Source organism: Drosophila innubila (genome assembly GCF_004354385.1).
Source record: "Drosophila innubila isolate TH190305 chromosome 3R unlocalized genomic scaffold, UK_Dinn_1.0 2_E_3R, whole genome shotgun sequence".
NCBI classification, from domain to species: domain Eukaryota; kingdom Metazoa; phylum Arthropoda; class Insecta; order Diptera; family Drosophilidae; genus Drosophila; species Drosophila innubila.
Genome location: NW_022995380.1, coordinates 27,310,779 through 27,338,695, shown reverse-complemented (window position 1 = coordinate 27,338,695; position 27,917 = coordinate 27,310,779). Strand labels below are relative to the sequence as shown.

The 27,917-nt window shown below is 36.6% G+C and overlaps 2 protein-coding genes across 4 annotated transcripts in view; one reads left to right on the top strand and one right to left on the bottom strand.

The window, feature by feature from the left end:
- Positions 1-117: 117 nt before the first annotated feature.
- LOC117791933 (probable multidrug resistance-associated protein lethal(2)03659) lies at positions 118-7,909 on the top strand. The gene is made up of 6 exons (XM_034631870.1): positions 118-341; positions 714-944; positions 1,012-2,925; positions 3,958-4,424; positions 5,452-6,400; positions 7,420-7,909. The coding sequence occupies exons 1-6, from the start codon at positions 268-270 to the stop codon at positions 7,757-7,759; spliced, it is 3,975 nt and encodes a 1,324-aa protein (XP_034487761.1). The 5' UTR covers positions 118-267; the 3' UTR covers positions 7,760-7,909.
- Positions 7,910-8,030: 121 nt separating this feature from the next.
- Positions 8,031-27,917, bottom strand: part of LOC117791934 — a 34,401-nt gene continuing 14,514 nt past the window's right edge. The window contains exons 2-8 of one of the 3 annotated variants that reach the window (XR_004618117.1): positions 22,011-22,709; positions 18,101-18,253; positions 16,619-16,759; positions 16,430-16,544; positions 14,955-15,151; positions 13,083-13,504; positions 10,948-11,069 (exon numbers count right to left, since the gene is read on the bottom strand). Coding sequence is in view for 2 of the 3 variants with exons in the window: in XM_034631871.1 (XP_034487762.1) it covers positions 10,825-11,069; positions 14,955-15,151; positions 16,430-16,544; positions 16,619-16,759; positions 18,101-18,253; positions 22,011-22,596 (1,437 nt within the window). In the remaining variant the exon portion in view is untranslated. Of the gene's footprint in view, positions 11,070-13,082; positions 13,505-14,954; positions 15,152-16,429; positions 16,545-16,618; positions 16,760-18,100; positions 18,254-22,010; positions 22,710-27,917 lie in introns of all 3 variants that reach the window. The other 2 variants (XM_034631871.1, XM_034631872.1) reach the window with 2 other exon arrangements.

Below are 27,917 nucleotides of genomic sequence, written 5' to 3'. Positions count from 1 at the left end.
CCACCCCTACAGGTGGTGCGATAGGCCTTCGCGGATCATTGATTTATAGCGATGATTCGGGAACGGAGCGCAACATTTAGTTAAAAATCAAATGCTCTTTGCCTACTGCGAATCAGTTACGAATAAAACGGCAAAGGCAACGGTTACGAGCGGTGTGAATTCTGAAAAGGATATATGTGATATATACCGTATGTGATTAACTGTGTATATTTTATACAAGTTGATGTAGCCGCTAAATTACAACTCCAGTGAATTGGATGATAAACAATGTTCACGTCAAAGAAGGAGCTCAAACCAAATCCCGTGCTTAAAGCGAATTTCTTTTCCAAATGGTTTTTTATGTGAGTGTTCGATTATCGCAAAAAATACGAGTGTATAATAAAATCTCAGTAAATACAGTGCAACCATAAATTTCAATTGTTTATTCGGTCAATAAAAACTTTAAATGCTCGCTACGTATACGTGTATTTATAGGAAACTATTGCGTATACGTAATAATACGAGGGTGATTTGAAAGTTAATTGAATTTTTTAGACGCTGCCCGCTTTCTGCCCAGATAAGATAAACTTGAAGAGCAAATCGGACCGATATTTATGGCGGTATCGCCTGTCACAACATGCAACAGTTTCTTTAAGATAAACTACTCAAATTACTCGTATAAACATCCGGCTGTCTGTCGTTAAAATTCTCGTCTCTTGTCCTAACTTTTGCAGCTGGTCAAGCGAAATACTGCGCAAGGGTTACGGTAAAAACGTTGAGCCGGCGGATTTGTATGATCATGTGCCCAGTCTGGACAGCCGAGATGTGTCGCACACTCTCTTGGAGCACTGGGAGCGTGAATTGAAACGCTCGAAGCCGAGTGTCCTGCATATGATCTTTAAGGCTTATGGCGTCAGTTTTGTACCCATCTGTATACTCTACTCTTTGGTTGAGATTCTTTTGCAGTAAGTGCTTTGTTGGCTTCTGTCCTTGATAGTATTGTTGATCAGTCTTGTATTGTCTTGTCTGCAGCACAATGCAACCACTGATGCTTGGCAGACTCGTGTCCTTCTTCTCGGAGAGCAATGAAGACATCAGCAAGGAATCGGCATATTTATATGCCATGGGCGTGGTCTTATGCTCCCTTGTCTCCGCCCTCTGTTACCATCCCTTCATGTTCTACCTGTTTAGGCTGGGAGCTCGCGTGCGTCTGGCCTGTGCTGGCCTGGTCTACAGGAAGTGCCTGCGGGTCTCGGTGGCTGCGGATAATAGTGGTATTAGTGGTTATGCCATTGCCATTATGGCCACCGATCTGCCGCAGTTCAATGAGACATTTTACTTCTTTCATGAACTGTGGAAGGGTCCGTTGGAGGGTCTCATATTTGGCTATATCATTTACGAAGTGATCGGTTGGCCAGCACTGGTCGGCATAGCCAGCATTATAGTCTTCATACCGCTCCAGGTGTGGGCTGCCAAGGCGACGGCCCGGTTCAAGCATCTGTCCGCCGAATACGGCGATGATCGTGTCAAGCTGATGAACGAGATCATTTCGGCGATGCAGGTGATCAAGATGTATGCCTGGGAGAAATCCTTTGCCAAGCTGATAGCCCGAGTGCGCAAGAAAGAGATGGGCGCCATACGTGGTTCCATGTACGTCTATGCGGCGCTGCAATGTACCGACATGATCTCCAAGCTGTCGCTCTTCCTGTGCCTGGTCAGCTACGTCTACACTGGCGACATTGTGACCGCCCAGAAAGTCTTCATCGTGTCCAGCTATTACGATCATCTCAATCAATCCCTGCTGCATCTCTGGCCACTGGCCATCAATTCCTGGGCGGAGACCTATGTGGTTGCACGTCGAGTCCTGGACTTTCTGCTGCAGCACGAGGATCCTGCCGATGGCGGCGTGGCCAACTTTTTAGACGTGGACGATGATCTGCAGCATGGCAACTTTTATGGACGCATGCATAATCCACTGTCGATGCGTAAGAGTGTCACACTGTGCAGCTTAACGGCCAGTTGGGATCCAGCCAAGCAGGAGAAGCTTCAGCACCACATCGAAGACATTAACTTTCAGGTGGAGGAGCAACAGTTCATTGGCATTGTCGGTACGGTGGGTGCCGGTAAGAGCACACTGCTCTCGGCATTACTGGGTGAACTGGACATCATCAGTGGCAGCGTCGAGCTCAACGGCGTCATCAGCTATGCTCCACAGGAGCCCTGGCTGAATCGATGCAGTCTGCGAGAGAATATCACCTTCATGGAGCCGTACGAGGAGCAACGCTACAGGGATGTGTTGCGTGTGTGTCTGCTGGAGAAGGATATCGCCCAGCTGCCACTCGGAGACGCCACCATTGTGGGCGAGTCGGGTGCCAGCCTCAGCGGCGGTCAAAAGGCCCGTGTCAGCCTGGCACGTGCGGTCTACCGCAAGGCGGACATCTATCTGCTGGATGATCCGCTCTCCGCTGTGGACACACATGTGGGCAATCTGCTGCTGGAGCGTTGCCTTAAGGAGTTCCTTTGCGACAAGATACGCATCCTGGTCACGCATCGGGTGGCGCTCTTACACCACGCCGATCATATTGTGCTCATGGAGAACGGCCGTGCCTCCATCCAGGGCAGATACGAATCCCTCAAGCAGCTCACACGCTTCCGCATGTCCGTGGTAAATGACAGTGAGGTGTCCAAGCTGCGTGCCGTGCACACCGATAGCATTGTCGAGGAGACACCACAGAAAGAACCGCTCACCCAACAGCAGCTACAACTGCAGCAGGAAGCCAGTGAGCAGCTCTACAAGGAGCAACAATTGCTAGGATCTGTCAAGTTGAGCACCTACAAGGAATATTTCGCGGTACTCGGTCTGCCGGCGGTGGTGCTAATAATTCTAGTGGTTTTCATCGTGGCACGCGGCTCGGAGGCCACAATGGACATTTTCCTATCCAAATGGTAAGTACACTGAAAAAAAGACCAACTTCTAAAATCAAGAACATTCATCTTACATTTTTTGTGTCTAAAATAAGAACATTTTAAGACCATATTACTAATACTAAGAATATTAATCTAAAAAATCAAAGTTCTTAATACAAGAATAAAAATCTTAAATTGTTAGGAAAGCATAAATATGTACTATTTCATATGACCTGTGGCGCTCTCGTTAGAGAAACCGCTTCAAATGTAAAGCAGTATGCGCCGGTTTGAATCCAACTCGCCAAAAATTAAAAAAATAACATTTATAAAATTACCAAGACAGAGTAAAAAATAAAAGTCAAAATTAAAAAAAAAATTATAAAATTAAAATGTAATGTCAAATTTTTTTATTTGACTTTAATTTTAAGAACATTTACTCTTAAAATAATAACTTATAGGCTATTTCCACGACCACTCACATTTGCCACATTTGCTCACATTTGAATGTGCCTCATATTTGGCTTTCCACGACCAAATGTGAAACTGTTAAGACACATAAAGCAAAGCAGCTGTTCGGCTTCTGTGCACAAATTATAAAAAGCAGACAATAACAACATTTTATTATTTATTATGATATTATAATTGGCGCAAATTTAATGCCTACCGATTTTATTGATGAAAACAGCTGGTTAAGGGGATAATTGCTTTTTTTTTACGAGTTTATCGATAAACATCGCGTGTTCGATAAAAAAAATAATGAAATTCACAGGGTCGAATGACAAAAAATCGGCTCATTCATTATAAATGAGCCAAAATGATCATTCGGATTTTGTACTGAAATGAAGTCCACATTTCTGCCAAATGATGAAAATGGCGTCGAATGAGCCAAATGTGCTGTCGTGGAAATAGGCTATTAGTCTTTAGTAAAATGTTCTCACAACCAAGATGTGCTTTCTAAGTACAAGCATTTTAAGCTCTCGACACATTTTTTCACCAAAATTCTTAGTTTTGAGACCAAAATCTTGATTTTAGAACATTTTATCAGTGTAACTATCTAATAAACACTTTCAGGGCCAATTGGGAGGAGACGCAACCAGATGAAAATGAGCCGGCAATCGAGCGACGCAGGATTCGAACTCGATTAGTCGCCCTGTATGCTGTGCTGATTATCAGCACCCTTTTGCTCTATGTACTGCGCACCTTTGGCTTCTTTATGATGTGCTTACGCATCTCGTTGCGCATTCACAACTTCTTATTCCAGGGTATCATTCGGGCCGGCATGCAGTTTTTCACGCTAGCTACGTCGGGACGCATACTCAATCGCTTCTCCAGCGATATTCTCTCCATTGATATCACCTTGCCACAGTCAATGATGGATTCATTTGAGTTCTTCGTCAATGGCCTGGCCGTTCTCATCGTGGTGAGCACCGCCAACTATTGGCTACTGATTCCGGCTGCTGGGATGATCGCCCTGCTCTATTTCTCTCGCAGCCTCTACATTGGCGCCAGTCGAAGCCTCAAGCGCATCGATATCATTTGTAAGTGTCCGGTTAATTGAATTTTCGGTCTTTTTATAATCAATGGCCAGAAATAGAGTCGAGTTTTCAGCTAATTTGAGAAATATATGTAGAAAATAACGTTTTGAGCAGTCTGAGCATCGGGAGCAAGGTCTTAAATTATCATAAATCTTTGTCTGGTATTTCTGGAACACCCTGTATATATGTAGAATATCCTGTATATATGTAGAATATATGTAGAAAATAACGTTTTGAGCAGTCTGAGCATCAAGAGCAAGGTCTTAAATTATCATAACTCTTTGGCTGATATTTCTGGAACACATTGTATATATGTAGAGTATCCTGTATATATGTAGAATATATGTAGAAAATAACGCTTTGAGCAGTCTGAGCCTCGGGAGCAAGGTCTTAAATTATCATAAATCTTTGGCTGATATTTCTGGAACACCCTGTATATAATCACTTTTCTCGCATATTCAAGTTTTGTGTTGCAAAAAACCATTATATCTTTTTTTGATAACATATTTTTCAAAATTTTAATGCTTTTTATATTCTTAAGACTTAGTATTTAGTCAATATTATTCATATAAGTATTTTATCACTGCACCAATTCTATATTGTAATTTAAATTTGCTTGCTAAGGAAAAACCTGCAACAAAATTGTAGAAAAAGTCAGAGAAAAGAGGCTGTCATAAATCTTTGTCTGGTATTTCTGGAACACACCTGTAAATACTCATTTTTTTTTTCTCATATTCAAGTTTTGTGTTGCAAAAAACCATTATACCTTTTTTGACAACATATTTTTCAAAAGTTTAATGCTTTTTATATTCTTAAGATTTAGTATTTTGTCAATATGATTCATATAAGTATTTTACCACTGCAAAATATCAGATCCAGACTTAAAAAAACGCAGAAAAATTTTATTTTGTAATTTAAATTTGCTTGCTAAGGAAAACCTGCAACAAAATTGAAGACAAAGTCAGAAAAAAGGGGCTATAAGATTATCACAATTTAATTTAACAACTAATCCAACTTATGTCGTCTACAGCTCGAAGTCCCATTTACTCACACACGAATGCAACGTTCAAGGGTCTGACCACGATACGTGCCTTTAGTGCCACAAAGCGATTGGAGCGCGACTTTCACAATTATCAAAATGCGAATACCTCGGCAGTGTATATGTATGCCAGTGTTAATCGGGCATTTGCCTTCTGGACGGATCTCATCTGTGTGCTCTACATTCTGTTGGTCACATTCAGTTTTCTCATCTTCGATCGGGGCTATTTCAGCGGAGATGTGGGCCTGGCCATCACACAGTCCATGTCCCTGGGCATCATTTGTCAGTGGGGCATGCGGCAGACCGTCGAGCTGGAGAATCAAATGACCAGTGTGGAGCGTGTCCTTGAGTATGTCAAGTTACCAGCGGAGCCATCCTACGAGACGGAAGCCAGTGTCAACTTGCCAGCAGGATGGCCCAGTGCAGGGCAGCTGCACTTTCAGGATCTGCGGCTGCGTTACAGTGAACACACGCACTATGTGCTTAATGGACTCAATTTTACTATACATTCAATGGAGAAAATTGGCATTGTAGGACGCACTGGAGCCGGTAAATCTTCGATTGTGCAGGCGCTCTTTCGGCTCGTACTCAACGAGGGACTCATCGAGATCGATGGCTATGATATCGGCAAGCTTGGTCTACACGATCTCCGCAGTCGCATCTCGATTATACCGCAAGACCCAGTGCTCTTCTCAGGCACATTGCGCTACAATTTGGATCCATTTGAGCAGCAATTGGACGAGGAACTGTGGCAGGCACTCGACTCTGTGAAGCTGAAGTCCTTTGTGGCAGCACTTAAGGGCGGCCTCAGCTACCGACTGCACGATGGAGGAGCTAACTTCAGCATGGGTCAGCGACAACTTATCTGTCTGGCTCGCGCCATTTTGCGGCACAACAAAATACTCATCATGGATGAGGCGACAGCCAATGTGGATCCAGAGTAAGTCGTATCTTGGTCAAAAATAATTTAATTTTCTAAATAAACAAAATTTAAATGCAGAGTGAATTAAGAGGCCAAATAATGATTAAAATGACATTCCGCTTGAAAATCGGTTCAGTTTTGATCAAGTTATGACAGTTTGAAGTTGGTCAGACTGCGGATTTAGCCACTTAACAAGTCCAAATTTTTGTTCAATTTCACATGATTTTTTACAAAAAAAATGAAAGTTCTCAGAATCAAGTTTAAAGTGTTGTTTTATACTCATTGAGGTATAGGGAGTTGATTAAAAGTGAAAACTTGAGATTTAAAATTTTGAATTTTCAAAATTTCAAAGGGGGGACCCTTACCATCGATATCGAATCTTGGTCGAAAATAATTAAAATTTCTAAATGAACAAAATTTAAATGCAAAATTAATTTAGAGGCCAAATCATGATTAAAATGGCATTCCGCTTGAAAATCGGTTTAGTTTTGATTGAGTTATGACAGTTTGAAGTTGGTCATACTGCGGACTTAGCCACTTTACAAGTCCAAATTTTTGTTCAATTTGGCATGATTTTTTACAAAAATATGAAAGGTCTCAGAATCAAGTTTAAAGTGTTGATTTATACTAATTAAGGTATAGGGAGTTGATTAAAAGTGAAAACTTGAGATTTTAAATTTTAAATTTTCAAAATTTCAAAGGGGGGACCCTTACCATCGATATCGAATCTTGGTCAAAAATAATTACATTTTCTAAATGAACAAAATTTAAATGCAAAATGAATTTAGAGGTCAAATCATGATCAAAATGATATTCCGCTTGAAAATCGGTTCAGTTTTGATCAAGTTATGACAGTTTAAGTTGGTCAACTCTTTAATCACAACAGTACCGGTACCGGTTCCGGTGATATTCCCTGATCGCAAGTTTGAAATTTGTGTGATTCTTGATCAGGGAGCATGTTTCCTGGGGAATTACTATAAATTCCAGTCCAGCACTAGTTTTCATATCCTTTCTTATTTTTTTATGCCACTTTTCAGCACTGATCAACTTATACAGGAGGCCATACACACGAAGTTCGCTAACTGTACGGTGTTGACAATTGCGCATCGATTGCATACGGTTATGGATTCCGATCGTGTGATGGTCATGGATGCGGGTCGTGTTGTGGAACTGGGGCATCCACACGAACTGCTGCAGCAGCGTAATGGACACCTGTATCGGTTTGTGAAGAATACGGGAGCAGGAAGTGCCAAGCATCTAAGTTATGTGGCCGAGCAGAGTTATTACAAGCGTGTGAAAAACAGGAGATTACCGGATCGGGAACAGGAGAGACAACCCGAGGGCAGGCTAAGCGTCTTCAGGGGCACCACTCTATAAAAGACTGTAGTTTGTTTTCGTTTTCGTTTTTGTTTTTAAGTTATGGTAATATAGTTTTTATTATAGTGAACTGATTTTTAAATATAAATCTATATTTGTATATGTATATATGCACTTTATATGTATAATATACGAAGTTCTTGTAGCGTTTCCAACAGGTTTATTCTTATACTTTGTCTTTGCCGTTCTTAGAGTTTGAAAAAAAGCATTTCATTTGTAAGTATTAATTTTTTTTTATCATTTTCATTTTCATTTTCTTTTATCTTTGGTATTTTGTTTTTGTTGAATGCAATATATTTACCTTAATGGTTAACTTTCGCTTTATAAGTAATCCTGGCTACTATCTGGCTTAACTTTAACTACGTCCAACTTCTAGTTGTTAATTGTGGTTGCTAGTTGAAGTAGTTAAATGAGTCACATGAGAAATCTTTAAATTAATGCCTTTCGTCGATGCTTAAATAGTTAGTTGCTAATTTTATTTTTTGTTTTTAATTTTGCGAAATGTCATCAACTAGTTTTATATAGATTTTATATATTAGACTTTTGAAATTTTGCTTGGTATATGTATAAAATTGGTTTGGTAGAGTGTAAATGAATTTATCGCATAGATTTTCACTAGATTTTCATACAAGTGTATATAATCATTAGTTACTTTGTATGTTGTAATGTGTATATAAATATTAAAGTAAATAAAGCATATATTGATGTATATAATTTTTTTTAATATATGTTTGTTTTTTATGATTTCTGCTTAATTAAAAGTCGCTTAATATTAGTCTGCCTTCAACAATTTTGTTAATTGTTGTATTTTGATGTAAATAGAAAAATCAGTGTTTGGAGAATGTTGATAAATCTTAAATATGTTTACATATATATATTGTATATAGTATCTATTTAATTTAATTTTAGCTTTTTATGTGCTTAAGTCTACGTGTTGTCACAAAAAACAAAGTTAAACTTTGAAATCCTTCCCCAAATTTCAATGCTTAAGTCGTTTTTTACAAATAAATTTTGTTTTCTTAATTTGTTTTTATATATATTTTTTTTGTATTCTTCCTTTTGTTGTGCATTGGAATGTAAATACGTATATATGTATATATTTGATGTCCTAGAAATAAGATTGTTTGTATGCTGTTTAAGAAATATTCGATGCAATTTGGATAAAATTATGCTTGTAATTATAATTACTTTTATTTAGCCAAGTAGTTATATTTATCAAGCATTTTATTAATTATTTTCTTGTATTTGTAATAAAATTTATACTTATACTGTTTATTTTTCTTTTTTTAGTTATAACTTGTTTTTGACTTTAGTTTTTAAGTTTAAATTAATGCGATATACCCTCGCTCTACTAAATTGTACTCGCCATTTTAGGCATATCTCTTTAGGTTTTCGTTTGTTTTTTTTTTGTAATTAGTATTTAAGGTTTTTATAAACACGTTTGTATTCACTTTGTTATTCTCACAGTTAAGCTTCTTTGATTGAGCACAAAAGCAAATGAGAGTTTTGTTCTGGGGCTTGCTGAAAATCAAAATTCTTATTATACTCAATATGTTTTAAGTACTATGAATTTAAGTAAGAAACTAAATAGAATGCCTTTGTATTGGCCAAATCATGTTGTCTCAGCACTGGACGCACTAAGAATCTTCCCCTATTATTGGCTCGCCCAGTGCTAAACTACGACACAGTTGACCAATTCAAAAGGTTCCCAAAAAATAAGGTATGTATTTATTTGAAACATAAATTTAGCACAATATGAACTGAAGATTTGTATGTGGTTGGAAGTCAATTTAGATCATTAGAAGCTACTCGTATATTATGGAAGTAGTTAGATAGTAACTAACTACTCATACTACGGCACTTGTGTGCATTGTGCTAGCCTGATTTTTAGTGTTCCCTAAACTTAAGTTCAGCCAGCATTTAACAATATGTAGTTAAAAGTAATGGTATTGTTATTGGTATTGGTTATTATTTATACGAGTACACTTGAAAAATGTTAGTGGGAACTAAACGTGCGTGATTCGTTTACATTTTTGAAACGCATATTTTGATTATAAAATATGGTCCCGAGGTTCATAATATTTCTTGCATTTGCAATTGCATTACTGTGTTGATTGGCTATAAGAATAATATCCATATGGGGACTACAGCAGCATATTTGTAGGCGTGGCCGGAACTCGCGCTTTCTATAGATATTCGTTAGCATAACTGCATCGTTTCCACATTGGGAGCTGCTTCCTGGTATATGTTTGTAAGTTAGTAGATAAGATAAGGCGTTGTGCGTATGTACATTGTACATAATCAGCTTTTTGCTTTTTTTTTTTTTGTTTAGTTTTGTTTTTTTTTAGCTATGTGTCCTAATTGTTCTTTTGGCAATGATTATCGCTCTCCCTTAAGTATTACCAAAAACTGAATTTTCTACTTTTATTCATGCATAACACTTTGGTTCATTTTCATTTTTATCTTATTTTTCTTTTCAGGTCTACGAACTATTTACTTGGGTGCCTAGACGAGGGATCGTAGGTTGCGGTATTTTGTAAAGCTTTCTATTTGCGTACAATATTTATATAAATTTGTAAATTTTAAATAATCATTTTTGTTTGTTATTATTGTTATTTTACTGGTTTTTTTGTTATTTTTTTTGGTTTGAAAAAAAAGAGTAGTATGAATTTGTTATGCAAGGTTTTTTTTCCAACATTTTTTTACGGTGTAGTTGCATATATATTCGATCAATATATACATTGATTGCTCTCTATAAATGTGTATCTATATATATTTTAATATATAATTAATTAGCATTGTTGTCGTGTGTGTTTCTGCAAAAAGTTTCTAATACGCTTTAAACTGTTTCAACAATATTAATCATTAATTGCAAAAAATGTCTTTAAAAAAGGGTCTAACAATGGCATTGGTCCCCATTAGAATGGGGAGCCTTATTATCGCGTGCATATTAAACGACGATATCGACGATTTGTTGACTCGTTTTGAGTGTTTTATCATTTATCATTTTCATTTAGATGTTGCTGTTGTTGTTATTATTTTTGTATAAATTATTATTTATTTCATCACTTATTTGCCGGCTCGATAATTTCAACGGTTACGCTCTCGGCAACGGGATTTGTTGTTATGTTCGTAATGAGCGCCTCCTCCTGCGGCGATGTCTTTTGCTGCTGGACATGCGAGTGGTGCTGGCGATGAGCGGAGCCATGGCGCTCGTGGTGACCCCCACTGGTGACCTTGACCGGTGCCACGGAGTTGTTGCGATTCGAGCGTACCGAGGTGGCACTGGCACGAGAGTCCGTCGGAGAGCCTATTTGAGAGCATGTTGAAAAAGTTACAAACACAAGTGGTAGATAATATAAAGAAAGCGGTACGCAAATCCGGATAGAGTACAGAACAACAACAATGTATGTAGGTTAGGGTGCATCGATTTGTAAGGGAAAAAAAAACAATATGAAAAATTTTAACCCAAATTCGTTATCTACGGTCAATTCTTATATGTTTTCACCCATAAACCATAGTTCTAAAATCAATTCCTAGTCCATTTTATGAGTTGAAAAATGTATTTGTATTTTTTTGAAATTGTTATCATGTTATTATTATCATATCTTAAGTGTTCACACTCCGATTCAAACAAAATTGGTATTAAAACTCTTGTTACGAACTGGACTTTGAATATTATATAGAAAAATCACAGAATCCAAGGACCAATTGTCCTTAAGACATATTTTTAAGCAAAAAACACAAAACTGTTTAACTCAAAAAGCGGGGACTAGGAATTTATTTTAGAACTATGGTGAAAACATCTTAGAATAAACCGTAGATTATGAATTTGGGATAAAATTTTTTGTGCAAAAAATCGATGAACCCTAATGTAGGTGATGCCGGCAATAACTTAGGCACCGGTGAGGATGACATTCAGCTATCTCAAGTGAAATCTGAGATATCTGAGTGCATCGGAAATAGCACAAGACTACATAGTAATATGGAATGTATGTTTGGTACTACTATTATATTTCATATACTATTCATACGATACGAAATGAAAATTAAGTCATATATCTACTACAGAACCAGGCAAACAAAGGAGAATTAACTTAAAGAAAGCTGCGTGCGACAGAAAAGAAACTAAAGACAAAGGAAATGGAAATGAAAATTAAAATAAAGTATAGAATAAGGCACTGCTAAGTACTATTAGATTTGAAAGTGTTCGAGTATAATGACAGTTTCGTATAATCCAGTTTGAAGTATCTAAGTACATAGTATGTATATAGAGATGTATGTATTGTAGTTAATAGGGCCAGTAGACAGGCTGACTAAGTCTGTAACTGTTAACCTACTAGTACTACTTGTAAATGTGTTCTGTGTGTGTTGCATGGATTTGTGGCAGGTGTTGGAACAAACATGGGTTACAAGTATTTAGCAGTTAGAGCTAGTTACTAGTTACTTATATATAAGTTAACAGCAACTTTCAATCTTGTTAACTTAATGTTAAGATAGTAAAAACCAAGGCTGCAAACCGGTTCGGTTCGGGTTTTTAAGCAGCCTGAACCGGATCATGAGCCGAACCCTTGAAATTATTTACTTTGCGAACCCGAACCTAAGCCGAACCACTATCTAAAAAAAAGGTTCGGTTCAAAAAAAAAAAAATTACATAAATTTTATGTTTTTCTAATTACGCAATAATTTATGACTTCGGATTAAAAAAGGTCATATTTAGATCTTCAAATAAATTTAAATTTAAATCAAAATTTGATTTCTTTTAAAAAAAAATTTAATTAGTTCAAAATGTCGAGGAAAATGTATAACAATATAAAAAAGGTTCGGTTAAAAAAAAAAAAAAATTACATAAATTTTATGTTTTTCTAATTACGCAATTATTTAAGACTTCAAATTAAAAAGGTCATATTTAAATCTTCAAATAAATTTAAATATAAATCAAAATTTGATTTCTTTAAAAAAGAAAAAATTTTATTAGTTCAAAATGTAGAGAAAAATGTATAACAATAAAAATAATTTTTTGGTTAGGATTGAACCAAGGTTCGAACCCAAACCTTGGGTTCACGGGGTATGTAAACCTATTCGCGAGCCGAACCGATGTCTCGCTCTATGGTTCGAACCGCCGAACCGAACCTTTAAGAAAATTTTGGAGGTTTGCAGCCTTGGTTAAAACAATTGACACAACAATAACAACGACAGCAACTACAATAATTAGTACAGGACATTGGGCATGACACAGCTAACAGTACATTCAACAATTGAAACAACTACGATACTGACTATGCTACCGACTAAGCTGACTAAACAAACACGGGAAGCATACCTCAAGACCCTGAACTTGGATCTGGAACTGAATTGGCTGCATTGGCATTTAGCAATTTTGGATATTGGCCTATGAGTATGACTAAAACTTATTTGCTTCAGGATTGACAGCAACCATGCCGCAGGCGGGTGCCGTGCCCGGCGAGGATACGTATGTGGTTGTTACGGTGATGGATGACGCTGACGCTGGCGTCGTCGTTGTAGTTGCGGTTGTCGCTGGGGCAGCATTCGTTGTGGTGGCAGTGGCAACAGCATGGGTAGCATGAGCCACTGTTGTCGTTGGCACGTAGGGCAAAAAATGGCTATGAACAACATTATACTGATTGGCGGCACTCGGATGCTCCAGCAGACGCGAACAGTTGGACACATCGCTGACACGGGAGTCGCTGGAGCGTGTATTGCTCTTCGAGCGTATCATGCGACCTTTTATCATAATATATATATATGTATAAGTTTGTGTGTGTGTTTGTGAGTGTGACAGAAGAGAAAGAGAGAGAGAGGTAGTGAGAGAGATTGAGAGAGCGAAACGCGAGCAAAGAAAATGTTTATTGTTTTGGCATCGCGACACAAAAACTCAAGGAACAATAAATTAAAGAACGAGCAACAAAGGTAATTGGCAACAACTGTCCGCTGGGCCTTAGATAACAACAACAACAACAGCACCAACAACAACGGCCAGCTCTAAATTTAACGGCACTTAAAGCGTCAATCACGTTGATTGAGCCCCAAAGAGTTGAAATCGTCGCCGTTTGTTTGTAGTTAGTTGATTCCGCTTGCGAAATTGAGCAGAAATTCAATCACAATGCGAACCACTTGATTGGGTATACCTAGAGCGTTATATCCATATAACTGATACTTATAACCAAGGATTAAAACAGTAATCGAAACCGTTCCCTTTAACCGTTTGAAATTGGTAACCGTAACTGAAACCCTAACTTGAACAAGATTTTCTTATTAATACCGAAAACCGAAAAACCTAAATTATTGAAACCAAAATAACCGATTAGTAACCGATTCATGTACACCGTTTTCAGCTCAGTCAAGCATTAGATTCATTTATGTTTTTCATTTTTCAAACTAATTTTGATTTAAAATTTGTATATTGATCTTCTTAAATAGATGTTTATTGAAATTGAAAAATTGTTGCTTATATATTAACGTTTGTATAAAATTTTCACTTACTTTTTTTGTTGTAAACCGAAATCAGGTGTCTATAAGCAACGGTACCTTGATTGCTCTTAAACTCTCATTCCCTCAAATATTTGGAAAGATTATTTATGAATTTTACAATTACTGTCATGTCACGCCTTAACAAAAGTATCGAATACCATCCTATACTTATCTTATTTTACACCTAATACTGCTAATATATAATTGCCATATCTAATGAAAAGTATCATAAATCATTTCGTTTAGCATGTACTTAAATATATGTAGAAATGTTCAACAAAATTTTTCATGGCTATAAATAAGAGCTCACAAAAATGTATTTTTATTTTTAGCTTATCATCAGTGACAGTTCAACATGGGATATAATCGAAATTTGAAATATGATTAGATTTGTAGGTATTTCGCAAAGTGATCAAATTATTTCACACTTGATCAGATTTAAATATGGATACAAAATTTCATCAATGATTTGTTTGATTCATTGTTAAGTGACTGACTGATTGAACGATTGGTTGATTGATTGCGTTTATTTTTGCTGTAGGCAGAAAGTTCTGCAAATTTCTTAAACAAAATTTGCACAAATCAAACAAAAAAACGACAAGACACAAAAAAAATCAAAATTAAAAAAAAAAAAAAAAAAAATTATCCACTGGTAAAAAGTAGACAAAGGTGCCATCAGGTAAGCCAAATGTGGAATACAAACCTGTCTTACCTAGCGACGGATTCGGTGAATGGGGTCGCAGCGAGGCCATGCTCGGTTGCCGGGAGGGAGCACGCATGGACATCCGGGAGCCACGTCGCTCCTGGCCATGGAGGAGCTTGCTGTCGCGCAACAGGGAGACGTTCATCAGGCGAGGATTGGGCGTGTTGAATATTGTACGATTATCATGCCAGCGTGCCCTATAGGAGAAAAGTAACTCGATTAAATGATGGACCAGTAGTTGGGGAATTTCTAGAATGATGACGTGTGCCAAAGCTGGGCGTGGTTTAATAAATGGAATGACGTTGGCCACGATGTCAATGTGGGCGTTGCTGTTGGTTGCGTTTAATGCCAATTAATGCAAAAATGTTGTTCATTTGACTGAAATTAATTACTGATCAAATTATTTATCATTTGGCCCTGCAACCTAATAACCATGGCTACATTCACAGCAAACACAAGCTGAGTTGAGTTAATGAAGCTGCCCCCTTCTTATTTGCAGCATCATTAGCACAGTCCATTGACCCAATTAGGTTACAGAAACCCCCTCGCACCTCCTCCCGCCTCTTTCTCCAATCAACAACAGACTACGTTCAAATGTTGCTTGATTATATTCACAACTATATACCCTGTACAAATATTCTTTTTATACTCTGAGCCTATTGAAAATGGGCAAAAAAGCGTATATTGTGTTTGGCAGAATGTATATATTCTTGCTCAGGAACAACAGCCGAGTCAATTGAGACCTGTGCGTCTGTCTGTCCGTCTGTCCGTCCGTCCGTCCGTCCGTTTAAACGCTTCCATCTAAGAGACCATAAGAGCTAGAGACTTCAAACTTGGTATGCATGTTCCTGAATACCATACGCAGATGCAGTTTTTCATTTTTTTTTTTGGATCGGACCTATATATCATATAGCTGCCATAGGAACGACAGATCGAAATTGATGTTTTTGTACGAAAAACTTCTCGGTTTTTTGAGATATCTCGACCAATCGGACACAATACACATCTGGGTTAGTATTATACATCCCGCCCAAATTTGGTTCAAATCGGACCACTATATCATATAGCTGCCATAGAGACGCTCAGTCGAAAATCAAGTTTTAGTATGAAAAAGTTTTTTGTTTTTTGAGATATTTTAACCTAACTCATAGAACATGCATTTAAGTTGGTGTTATTTATCCTGACCAAATTTGGTGCAGATGGGTTTCCTATATCATACAGCTTCCATAGGAACAATCGGTCGAAAATCAACTTTTAGTACAGAGTACCTGGGCACAAGGTATCCTACCGTCGAGCGTGCTCGACTGTAGCCGCCCACTTGTTTTTGTTTGAGTGAAGTATGCTAATTTAATGTAGTTTCTATATGACTTATGATGTCTCTAGGATATCTCCCAATTGAGCAGACTCGTCTGGAGTGTTGTTGCTTTGTTTCATCTTGGTGTGTTGTGAAAATGTTTGCATTGCAATTTACTCACTGGCTAAACAATCGCAGGACGACACAAATAATAATAAACATCAATGCCATTCCTACCAGCACGCCAATCATGGCAGGATCAATGTATCTCTCTGGTACTCGCTTATCCGAGCGCCCTGCAAGCAAACACATTCCATTACTCTTCCGTTAAGCAAACATTAAGGGACCTTCAGTGTGATGTCCAACCGACCTTGACAATCGACGGATCCATCCTTGCCCCAGATGGGCACCATGTCGAACCGGCAAATACAACGTCCGTCTCGGCATTCCGTCTGAAAGTAAATCGCTTCGCATTGTTCGTTGAAGAAACAGGACTCGTTGATGGCGGCCGCTGCAGAGGATGTAGAAGGAAAGGGAAGAAATGGGAAGTGGTGAGTAAATTGTTGACCACGATTCGCACAATGGATTTATATATATATATATATATGTATACACGTACATATATTTTTTATTGTTTCTAAACAAACAGCGGAACGAGCATGTTGACAAGTTTGTTTTACGAGTGTCAGAACGGCGTCTGTCAATCCTCACTGGCGACGACCCGATAACAGACAGACAAATATTTTCATAGTACTTACAATTGGGGACATGAAAGTCCTCAACTGATTCTATATATAGACTGAAAGCTCTGTTTCACTTATTTTTAAAATTATAGCATGTGTGTAAATACATAAGCAATGTCAGCCGATTTCGATGGTATATCTTGACATTTAAGATTGGTTCTACTGAGGTCGGGTTAACTATTTAAAAGCTGTAATTAAAGATTCTAGATTAAAAGTTATTTCATTTAACAAAACCTGTTTTACATTTTCACATTATTGCAAATTAATTTACAAGCAAGGCCTCCAAAATTTTCTTAAAGGTTCGATACAATTTAAAAAAAAAAATATTTATTTTTGTTATAATTTTTTCTCTATATTTGAAACTAATTAATTTTTGTTATTAAAAAAATCAACTTTTTATAATAATCTACATTTTTTTGAAGATTTAAATATTTTTATCCAAAGTCTTAAAAAGTTGAGTAATATTAGATATCAAGTCTATGTAATTATTTTTTTCTTCTTTAAGAAAGCTGCTCGATTAATAATTTCAAGGGTTTGGTTCATGAACCCAAACCGAGGTTCGCTTCAGAAGTGATTTGTTTAAAAGATAACAATATTCTAACCATTTAAAATACTATGTATTTCGTTGGTTTGACAAGCTTTGCATTTTTAGAATTACGAATTGTTTTGTAATTCGTGACGATAAGAAACCGCACTGTAGTTGTCAATTTCTGTGCAATGACTCATTGGTCAACTGCTAAATGCTAATAATTCCCAAGTCGTAAATATATCAATCATCAATGGACTGAGCTTAATTTGTACGCTGTGGTACAATAATCGCATAATTTTATTTTAAATGTTTTAAATGCGGCCACGCTCAGGGAATATAAATAATAATTATGTCAAATTTAAATGGACATCTTGCCCGCCCGCTGCCAAGTTTTTTTCACTTTGATTTTTTTTTTCTTTTAATTGCTGTGCGATGTAATCAACGTTGAGCTTGGAGGGATTTGTTGGCTGGCAATGCATTTCTTTTAATGAAAACTTGGCAGCCTGACAAGCCTAGTCTGTGTCCGGGGAGCAAACCGCCTTTTATTCATGTTCGCGGTTGAATTGGAATCAATGCTTACGCTTTCCACACTTATCAAAGTGATTGGTGACATGCAGATCCTCGGTGCACTGGCAGGACTTCTTCTTGGGATCACACATGGAACCGGGAAAGCCGCACTCCAACGTATTCTCGCACTTGTCACCAAACTTCTTCTGCCCACGGCTGGCATAATCTATGAATGCAGAGAAAAAGACAAAAAAAAACAGAATATAAGATAAGGGTAAAGGTAAAGGTAAGAGTTATCTTAACACATGTTCCTTGACTAATCCCAGGTGTCAAATTTATAATGAAACCGCAACAAACTTTCAATCCAAATATATGTATGCATAAAAAAAAAAAGAAATCACCCGACCAGGCCGAAGGTGCAAAAGTGAAAAGTATTTCGGATCCCAAGCGGCTTAGTGGCAGATTAAAATGTAAATTCATGTATAAATCACTTGGTTCTCAGCCTGTCAGCCGGTTAAGTACCAGTATGCGTATACGACTGTTTACCTGAGTAAACCTCAGTGCCGAAATGTTTTGCTGCTAGCAACACAAGTACTCAAGAGGCCGGAGTGTGGCTCGAGTGAAGCTCTTCACTGACCCACATGCCACAAACCACATACCACATGGCACATGGCAGGCACTTGGCAGACGACTATGTGGCTAGAGTGTAGGGGGAGGGGAGAGAATCCTTCATTAAGTTTGAATGAAATGAAAACAGACGTCGTACACTGAAAAAAACGACCAACTTTTAAAATCAAGAACATTCATCTGAAATATTTTGTTCTTATAATAAGAAAATTTTAAGATTATCTTACTTATTTTAAGAATATTAATCTCAAAAATCAAAGTTAATACAAGAATAAAAATTATAAATTGTTAGGAAAGTATAAATATGTATTATTTCATATAAAACAAAAGGTCATCCGTGGCGCTCTGGTTAGAAAAACAGCTTCAATTATGAAGCAAGCAGGCGACGGTTCGAATCCCACACTGGAAAAAAAGACCAAGTTCTAAAATCAAGAACGTTCTCAAATATTTTGTTCTCAAAATAAGATTATTTTAAGACCAAATTACTGAAACTAAGATTATTAATCTAAAAAATCTTAAAATCTTAATATAAGAATAAAAATCTTAAATTGTTAGGAAAGTATAAATAGGTACTATTTCGTGTCAAAAAAATGGTGGCACCGTGGCGCTCTGGTTAGAGAGCCCGCTTCAGTTGTGAAGCAGAAGACGCCGGTTCAAATCCAACGTGTAACAAATTAAAATAACATTTACAAAGTTACTAATACAGAATAAAATATAAATAAATTAAAATTAAAAAAGAAAAAAAAATTAAAAATATAAATAATAATTTTTATTTTTTTATTTTAATTTTAAGAACATTTATTCTTAAAATAAGAACTTGGTCTTATTTAAAATGTTCTTAAAATCAAAATGTGTTCTTTTTTAGATCATAAATCTTAGTTCTGAGACCAAAATCTTGATTTTAGAACATTTTTCTTATCAGTGCACTCGTTAAAAATTTAAAAAACATTTGTAAAATTACCAAAACAGAATAAAAATGTATAAAAGTCAAAATTAAAAAATAAAATTCTAAATATAAAAATCATTTAAATTTTTTTTTTATTTTTTGATTTAAATTTTAAGAACATTTATTCTTAAAATAAGAACTTGGTCATATTTAAAATGTTCTTTATACCACGAAGTGTTTTCTTAATTTAAGAATTTTATGTTCTCGACGCAATTCTTAGAACAAAATTTGTAGTTTTGAGACCAAAATCTTGATTTTAGTACATTTTTGATATCAGTGTAAACACACACACACATACAGACGTTTACTCACACACTCAGTTACACATGAAATGCCAGTGGCATGTAAGGTGAGTTGAGTTGAGTTCACATCTTAATTAAGCACTTGGGAGCAACTTTAGCCGGAATTGGCGGCCAACAATGTATGCAAAATCTCAACGGCAACTAGGGGTTAACGCTAGCATTAATATCGCAGCATATGCTGCGTTTGCTCCACTAATTTTGTTGATATTCCGACATAATTACCATGCACAATCACACAACGTTGATGACTCTGATGATGATGATGACGTTGATGTTGATGATAATGATGATGACGTTAGCAGCAACGGAAGAGAAAAGGATGTGCGCCGACCTCGCATTTAAGCCAACGGAAGCGAAAAGACAAAACAAAATGGCTGCGCTTGCAAAAGGTTGCGCCATTTTCTAGCATATACGAAACAAATTTCTGTGTGTGTGGGTGTGTGTGTGTGTGTGTGTGTCTCTGTGAAGGGTGCAAGTAAGTCTATTTGCTTGCGGTTTATTTTTAAATGCAGTAACTGTCTATGAATAGCGCCCAGCTATGAAAATGCAGCTAACAAAGCAGCTGCAACTGCTGCTTCTTCTTCTTCTTCTTCTTGGGCTGCCGCATCCTTCGGTTTCTGTGGCAGGCAACATTGCAGCACAAGCGAGAGATATTTTCTGAAAGTGTTGACAAAATGGGGACCAAAACGACAAACGAGGAAACTGCCATCTGACCCCAAAGGCACCCAACCGACATTTTGTTGTACTCCTTTGTATGTATATAGCTGCCCTTTAATACCCATTTCAAAAAGAGATTACCCAACGTGGCAGTTTGTTTACCAGCGTCTTTTAGGGTTGCCCTATGCGGGTGAATTGGCAAACATTATTCCCAACATTTTAGAGGCACAGCAAAACTAAAAAAATTAGTTAAAAGTGGTTGCAAGTGATTGTTAATGTCAGGAAATTGATGGTCCGCTATTTTACAGGCTGCCTAATATTTTTAAAAAATACAATACTTTAAAAAACTGCATCCCCCACGTTTTGTTTGTGGGTTTGTTTTTTATTACTCTTCCTGTCCATGAATAAATTTAAGAGTATTTTTTAAATAAGCAACATTAAAAACATTAGTAGAAAAATACAAAAAAAAATTTTGAAAAAAACACTTTTAAAGTATTTAATTCAGTACCATCATACAGTAAAAAAAAATCAATTTTTTGACTCCTACATGATGAGTATCCAATATATGAATATAACTAACACTTTAGCATAATTAAACCGACTATTGTGTTTTTTGCGACTTCTAGAAAGTGAGCAATATGTTTATATATACTAGTGATGTAAAAATATATCGAAATATCGACTGCTCGATTTTCTCGGAAGCGATTATCGAGTACTTCAACTCGATGATTTTTTTGACGATCTATCGAGTTGAATAAATCGATTTTCATGAAAAATCGACACCTCACAGAGGATTGTTTATCGTAGTTAATATGTAGAATTGAGTTTGGTCGTTCAATTTTTGTTGAACGACCATAATAAATAACCTACCAAATTGACAAAGTTTGAATAAAACATGAAAACGATGCGTGTATTTTGTGATTACAATTGCGTTTTCAAATTTAAAAATATTTCTGTTGAAAAAACTAGATATCGAGTTGCAAACTCGATCGACTATTTTCCGATATATCGACAACTCGATTTTCTATTTCGATATAAAACTCGATTTAAAGTTTGGATTTACATCCCTAATATGTACTTTATGGTTTCACGATTTCTTCTGTCTTCGTGTACATTTTGAATAAGCTTATTTGACCTTTGTACTTTTAGAGTACAGCATCTAAAATGCATTGAAAAAATCAGTAGTATCTGTACGTACAGCTCATCAAATCGAAATATGAATGAAAATGGAAATGAAAATACTTATATAAATAGAAATTGTGTCTAGAACATTGTTGAAACTAGTTGCGGCACTGTACCTGGCCCAAGATGATTATGCAACAATACAAGTGCAGCATGATGACGTCATTGTTGTACATATTTGATTAACGGTCTGGGGGACACAACATTTGCATGCTTGCTATGGAATCGAGAGGCCAAAGCTACGGCCATGCTCCGTGGTGTTAACTTACCGAACTCGGGTGTTGTCGTCTCCGGTCCCACGCTGAAGCTATTAACGGCAAAGAAATTGTCACCGTCATCGGCCAGCGCCAATGGCGGCAGCAGTGCGACAACGGCAATCAGGCACAGGACGTATGTGTGGAGGCGCCCCATGTTGCTGTTGTTCATGCCACCGACCTCGGTCCGTCGGTCCATTAGCATTAACGATTGCTCCTCACGCATTTTTAGGGTTGCGGCAGTGGCACGACAAGTTGTTGTTGTTGTTGTTTTGGTGCCCTTAATGCTTAAGTGCAAGTTTGCTTTGCTTGTTGTTTGTATTGTTGCTTTAGTTGTTGTTGTTGTTGTTATTACGCTTGGCGCCTGGCTGGGCGACAAGTGTCGAGCTTGTTGCTCTGACACTTCCCAGCGGCAATTGTTGCTGTTGTTGTTGCTGTTGTTGGCGTCTGCTGCTGCTGCTTCGTCGTCTTCATCAGCGCATTGTTGTTGCTGTTGCTCACATTTTACACGCGTCTCGCGCCGATACTTGGCAACGCCAATAAAGCGGCCCTGCAGCGTTGCAGCACCGTGACGGGGCTCTAAAGCCCCATCTAATCTCATATTATTCGATCGTCGTCGTGCTCCTCATCCATTCTGCTTCGAGTCTTTCAAATTGCTGCTGCTCCGCTCAGATTGCCGCTTCACATGGAATAGTTCTGGTCAACTCTGGCGCACTGAAAGCATAGAGCAAAAAAGAAATGAAGAAAAAACAAGCAACTCACATAAATATATTTTTTTTAAAAAGTTTCCGATATAGAACAATTTTCTGTTGTAGAAAAATGGAGTTTTAATTTTAAATTTAATCCGTTTTGCGACATAAAGATAACTAAGAAGTTTTATTTTTTTAAATATTCAAGATTCTTATCAATTTTTATCATATTTTAATCATATTTTTTTTAAATATAAAAATATTATTAAATTATAATAAATCCAAATTTCTTATTTAAAAAACATAATGCAGTATGCATTCTATACAAGCAACTCACATAAAGCTATTAACAAAAAGTTTCATATACCGAAAAAGTTGCTTATATAAAAAAAAGTAGTATACTTAAAGATAACTAAGAAGCTCTGTTAAAATAATATCAATTAAGTCTATTAAAAACAGTTTTTCTCAGTTTCATCGCAAAAACAAGATTTTGTTGGTGGTAAGGTTATGTATATTAAATTTTCTGCAGACCTCTGATAATTTCTAATTATCTTGCAATTCATTCAAAATTAATCTATTTTTTAAAGAAATCGGTTTTCTGTTTTTTTCGCCATTTTTATGGAAGTATGGAATGGTAATAAAAAAAAAACAATACTTGTTGCTTGCATAGAAAATTTGAAATCAAAAAAGTTGCTAATACAGGATATTAAACCTTCTGCAGACCTCTGATGATACCATCTGGTAATTCATTAAAAATTTAATCTTTTATTTCTAAAGAAATCGGTTTATTATTTTTTTTTTCGCCATTTTCAAGGAAGTATGGAATAGTAATAAAAAAAAACCATACTAGTTGCTTGAATAGAAAATTTGAAATCAAAAATACAGGATATTTAACCTTCTGCAGACCTCTGACAATTTCTTATTATCTTGCAATTCATTAAAAACTAATGTTTTTTTAAAGAAATCGGTTTTCTGTTTTTTCGCCATTTTTTTGGAAGTATGGAATTGCAATAAAAAAAACAATAATAGTTGCTTTCATAGAAAATTTGAAATCAAAAAAGTTGTTAATACAGAGTTTGCCACAATAGAATGTTGCTTTTGTAAAGGTTGCTTATATAGAATGTTTACTGTAATAGCATTTGTTTTGATTTCCAGTTGAGTCAACAACACCCATGGGGAGACAGAAAGCAGTGCTAATAACTTAACTGCGTGTGAAATTTCAAACCGACCTTCAAACAATTTCCGAAAGTGCCAAACCAATGAAATTGAAACCAAGTTCTGCACTCTGCCCAACCGCCAATCACATTATGTCTCCATCTCTTTCTCACTCGCACTCAGTGTCTGACCACCTGAAACTGTCAAGCTGGCGGAACTGAATTGGACCGACTGGCCTGAAATTAAATTGACTGACAGTAAATTGGGGAATCATCTGTGAGGAGCTACAACAGAGCTGCCAATGCCTGCCTAGGACAGCTAATTGGATTAAGGTCACACACACACGCACACACACACACATACACAGCGGTACGTATATCAAATGTGACATTAGATTTATTTGTATTCGTGTTACTGTCCATACACAAGTATTTATAATTGTTTTTTAAGTTTTCTTCCAGCTCTACGGATAGTAAAAGTTCAGAATTTTGACTTGCAATGAATTATAACTTTAAAAATAGCTTTGTTTTATTATGTTATGTTAACAAAATGCATTATTTTAATTAATTGATGTATAAAAGAGCCATCGGCTTACTCTCTGATAATTGCTTGCTGCTGGCTATTAGCCAAAAATATTGTTGCATATAAATATCTGAGTCGACATGTATAATAAACATTTTAAACAAACATAGACTGACATAGTATTGTGTTGAATGTGTTATGAATGCTTTAAGCATTTAATTAAATCTCTTGTCAGTTATTATATTTAATTGCTGTCGTTGTCTGTGGTCGCTTGTACACAATTTTGGCGATTTATGGCGTCATGTTGCTGTGTCCAAAAGCTGATAAATAAATCATGAATCTGAACATGCAACGCATGTGGCTCGAATGCTTTCATAAGCGATTATTATGAATGTTGCAACCTTTTTGCATGCCATACTATTCGCTTACAACTACAGTCAACAAATATGTATTAATATTACAAGTATTTTTGTGTCACATGTCACATGTCAGAACATACTTATTTGCATATGATCCAACTTTAAAATATGACAAAATGCGTCACTCATAACTTTATTAATATCTTCTTTTCTTTTCAACTCACTCAGCAGTAGTTTCACCAAAAGAGGATTATGTCGAAAAAAGCTTTCATTCAGACCCTTTTTAAACATTGGTATTAAGGTATTAAACAGTCCTCCTGTTTCAATAAATATTTGTTGTCATTCAAATGATGCTCTCACAAATTCTATAAATATGCTCAGCTTCTATAAATACATTTTTCTTAGAAGCGCTTTGTCGGGATTTCAACATTGCGGCATCCAGGGGATCCGACTGAGCCAAATTCCCCAGTCCCATTTAGTCAATCTAAATTCGCAACTAATTTATGCGTCTGACGCATAACTTATAAGAAATTTACAGTTATGCTGGGCATATTCATCTGCTTCTTTCCGATTGGAATATCTGCAGACGGCAATGATGGCTCCCTGGCCATTAAACGCGACTCACGCATTCAAAAATGACGAGCAGGAAACGTGTTGCATGTTCCATGTGTCGCATTCGAGCATGTATGTGTACAAATTGTTTTCGGGTTTACCATAAATTTATGTGGCAGCATTAAAAGCAAGTGTAATAAATAAATGTCAAATGCGGCGTATACGCAATATTAATATTTGGCTACAAGGGCTCATGATGATGAGACAATCGCTTGACATATGAAAGACATCCTCAGCAAATTAACGGATGTTTCCAAAATAATGAATAAAATGAATTCTCTCGTACAGACACATGACGTATACGCAATGTGCTCACAAAAAACTCGAAAATTGCCTGTTAGGGTGCATTTAAATATAAAATGTTAATGATAATTAACACGAAATAGGCATAAAGAAATAAACACCTGCCAATCCTAATGATAATGAAACAGGACTTAAGAATAAATACTTTTGGTTCTTCCATTGTTATATCATAAGCCCCAAGGTCGTTTCTGAGTGTCCACAATGGCGTATAAAAATATATAAATACTCACATATAAAAAAATACAAAACGGCTTTAGTCGAGCATATAGGCGTAGAAAAGTAACCTGTGCTTAAAATAAATATTGGTGAATCTGTTGTTAAGCTAGATCAAATTTAATGTCTGACATCTAAAAATTCGCTGATCTATAATATAGCTATTTTATCGGGTCGAAAATGCCTACTTAAGTTTTATATTTTTATTATACCTACTCCAGACACTATTAATGGCTACAGGGTATAATAAAACCACATACCAGGCCAAGGAGCCAATTCAGAAAATCGTGCAATAAATTCTGCAAACAATGGCAGTGTCTTACATCTGAGCATCTATGTACACATGTGTGCGTCTGGGTGTGTGTGTGTGTGTATGTGTGCATTCATGCATGGGCATGTTGTCGCCTATAGGGTACAACAACACTACCCTGGCATAGACAAACAATGGGCCACACACAAATCGACAAACAGGCGGCAACTTTGGAATCGCGCCACATTGATTCCGAGTCATTGCGTACAGCAACACATTTCTTTTGAAAATCATTTTTGCTTAAAAAATATTTTAATTTTACTAATAGGCTATTTCCACGACAGCACATTCGGCACATTCGACACCATTCTCATCATTCATTTCAGTACAAAATCCAAGTGATAATTTTGGCACATTCATATTAAATGTTAACATTTTTTGCCATTCGACTTGGCGAATTTCAGCATTTTTTTATCGAACACCTGATTTTTATCGATAAACTCGTGAAAAAAAAGCAATTATCACCTTAACCAGCTGTTTTGTTCAATAAAAACGGTAGGCAATAAATATGCGCCAATTATAATATCGAAATAAATATTGAAATGTTGTTATCGTCAGCTTTTTATAATTTTTGCACAGAAACCGAGCAGCTGATTTGCTTTGGGTGAATGGCAAATGTTTTAACAGTTTCACATTTGGTACCAAAAATGTGCCACATTCAAATGTGCGCAAATGTGGCAAATGTGAGCAAATGTGGCGAATGTGAGTGGTCGTAGAAATAGCCTATTAGCCTATTGTAAATATTATTTAAATATGTATATCACTTCATGACTTAATCACAACGACAGAAAATTTTTTAAAACAAACAATTGAAAGTTTGAAAGTTAAACAGCAGCTACTAAAATTATTAACTTATTTTTGAAACTGTTTGGCTCAAAATATTATTCGTAAGTTTATGTTACACATATACTATAAATACATATATACATTTTATCAACTGTTTTTTCAATTCTTAATTTAATGTCTTCTATTCCAAGTGCGTTCTTTAGCTTTCTTTCCCGTTTTGGCCGCTGTTGAACCAGTGTGCGTTGGCAAAACGCACTTTGGCCAAGGGCCAGAACTGAATTCCGTATAGCTGTGCACATGTGTTCGTCCAAAAGTTTATTGATTGCTGATGTAAGTAATCTGAGCGCTGAATCTACACCAGCTAACACTAGCATGGAAAGCAGCGTGCCAGCAGTTCATTCGCATATCTTAAGAGGCCCTTCATTTAGACTATACAAAAGGCTTTATGGTTCTCCTCGCCTAGCCAAGCTGGATCCGACTGTGTGGATGAGTATGTATGTGAGTATGACAAAGAAATCCTGACTAGCAGCCAAAACAATGCGCTCAAGATTTATAGAGGCGTTGAACAAATTGCTTGACATTAAGCACCAGAAATGCGTCCCACGGAATGCAATAGCCAAGGTCCAAAGAGAATGTGGAGAGGTGGGAATATGAGGATGCCCAGAGCTGTGCCATAATGCAGTTTGTCTGACAGACGCATCGAGCACAAGTTATTGGCCACTTGGGACGCATTCAATAAACTAATAAAATATATAATCTAAATATATAATTACATATAAATTACTTTAGTACAGGCACAATTTGCGGGAGTAGATGAACCCATTTCATTGAGGCCATTGCGCTGAATGCCAACTAATGAACACAAAGTTCAGTTTCTCGAAAAGTAGACCAAAACTCAGAATAGCAAAACTCTTGACCAACTAAACTAAATGCCCGAAATGTCAAAGAAAAAAACTTGGCCAAGTGAATTAGT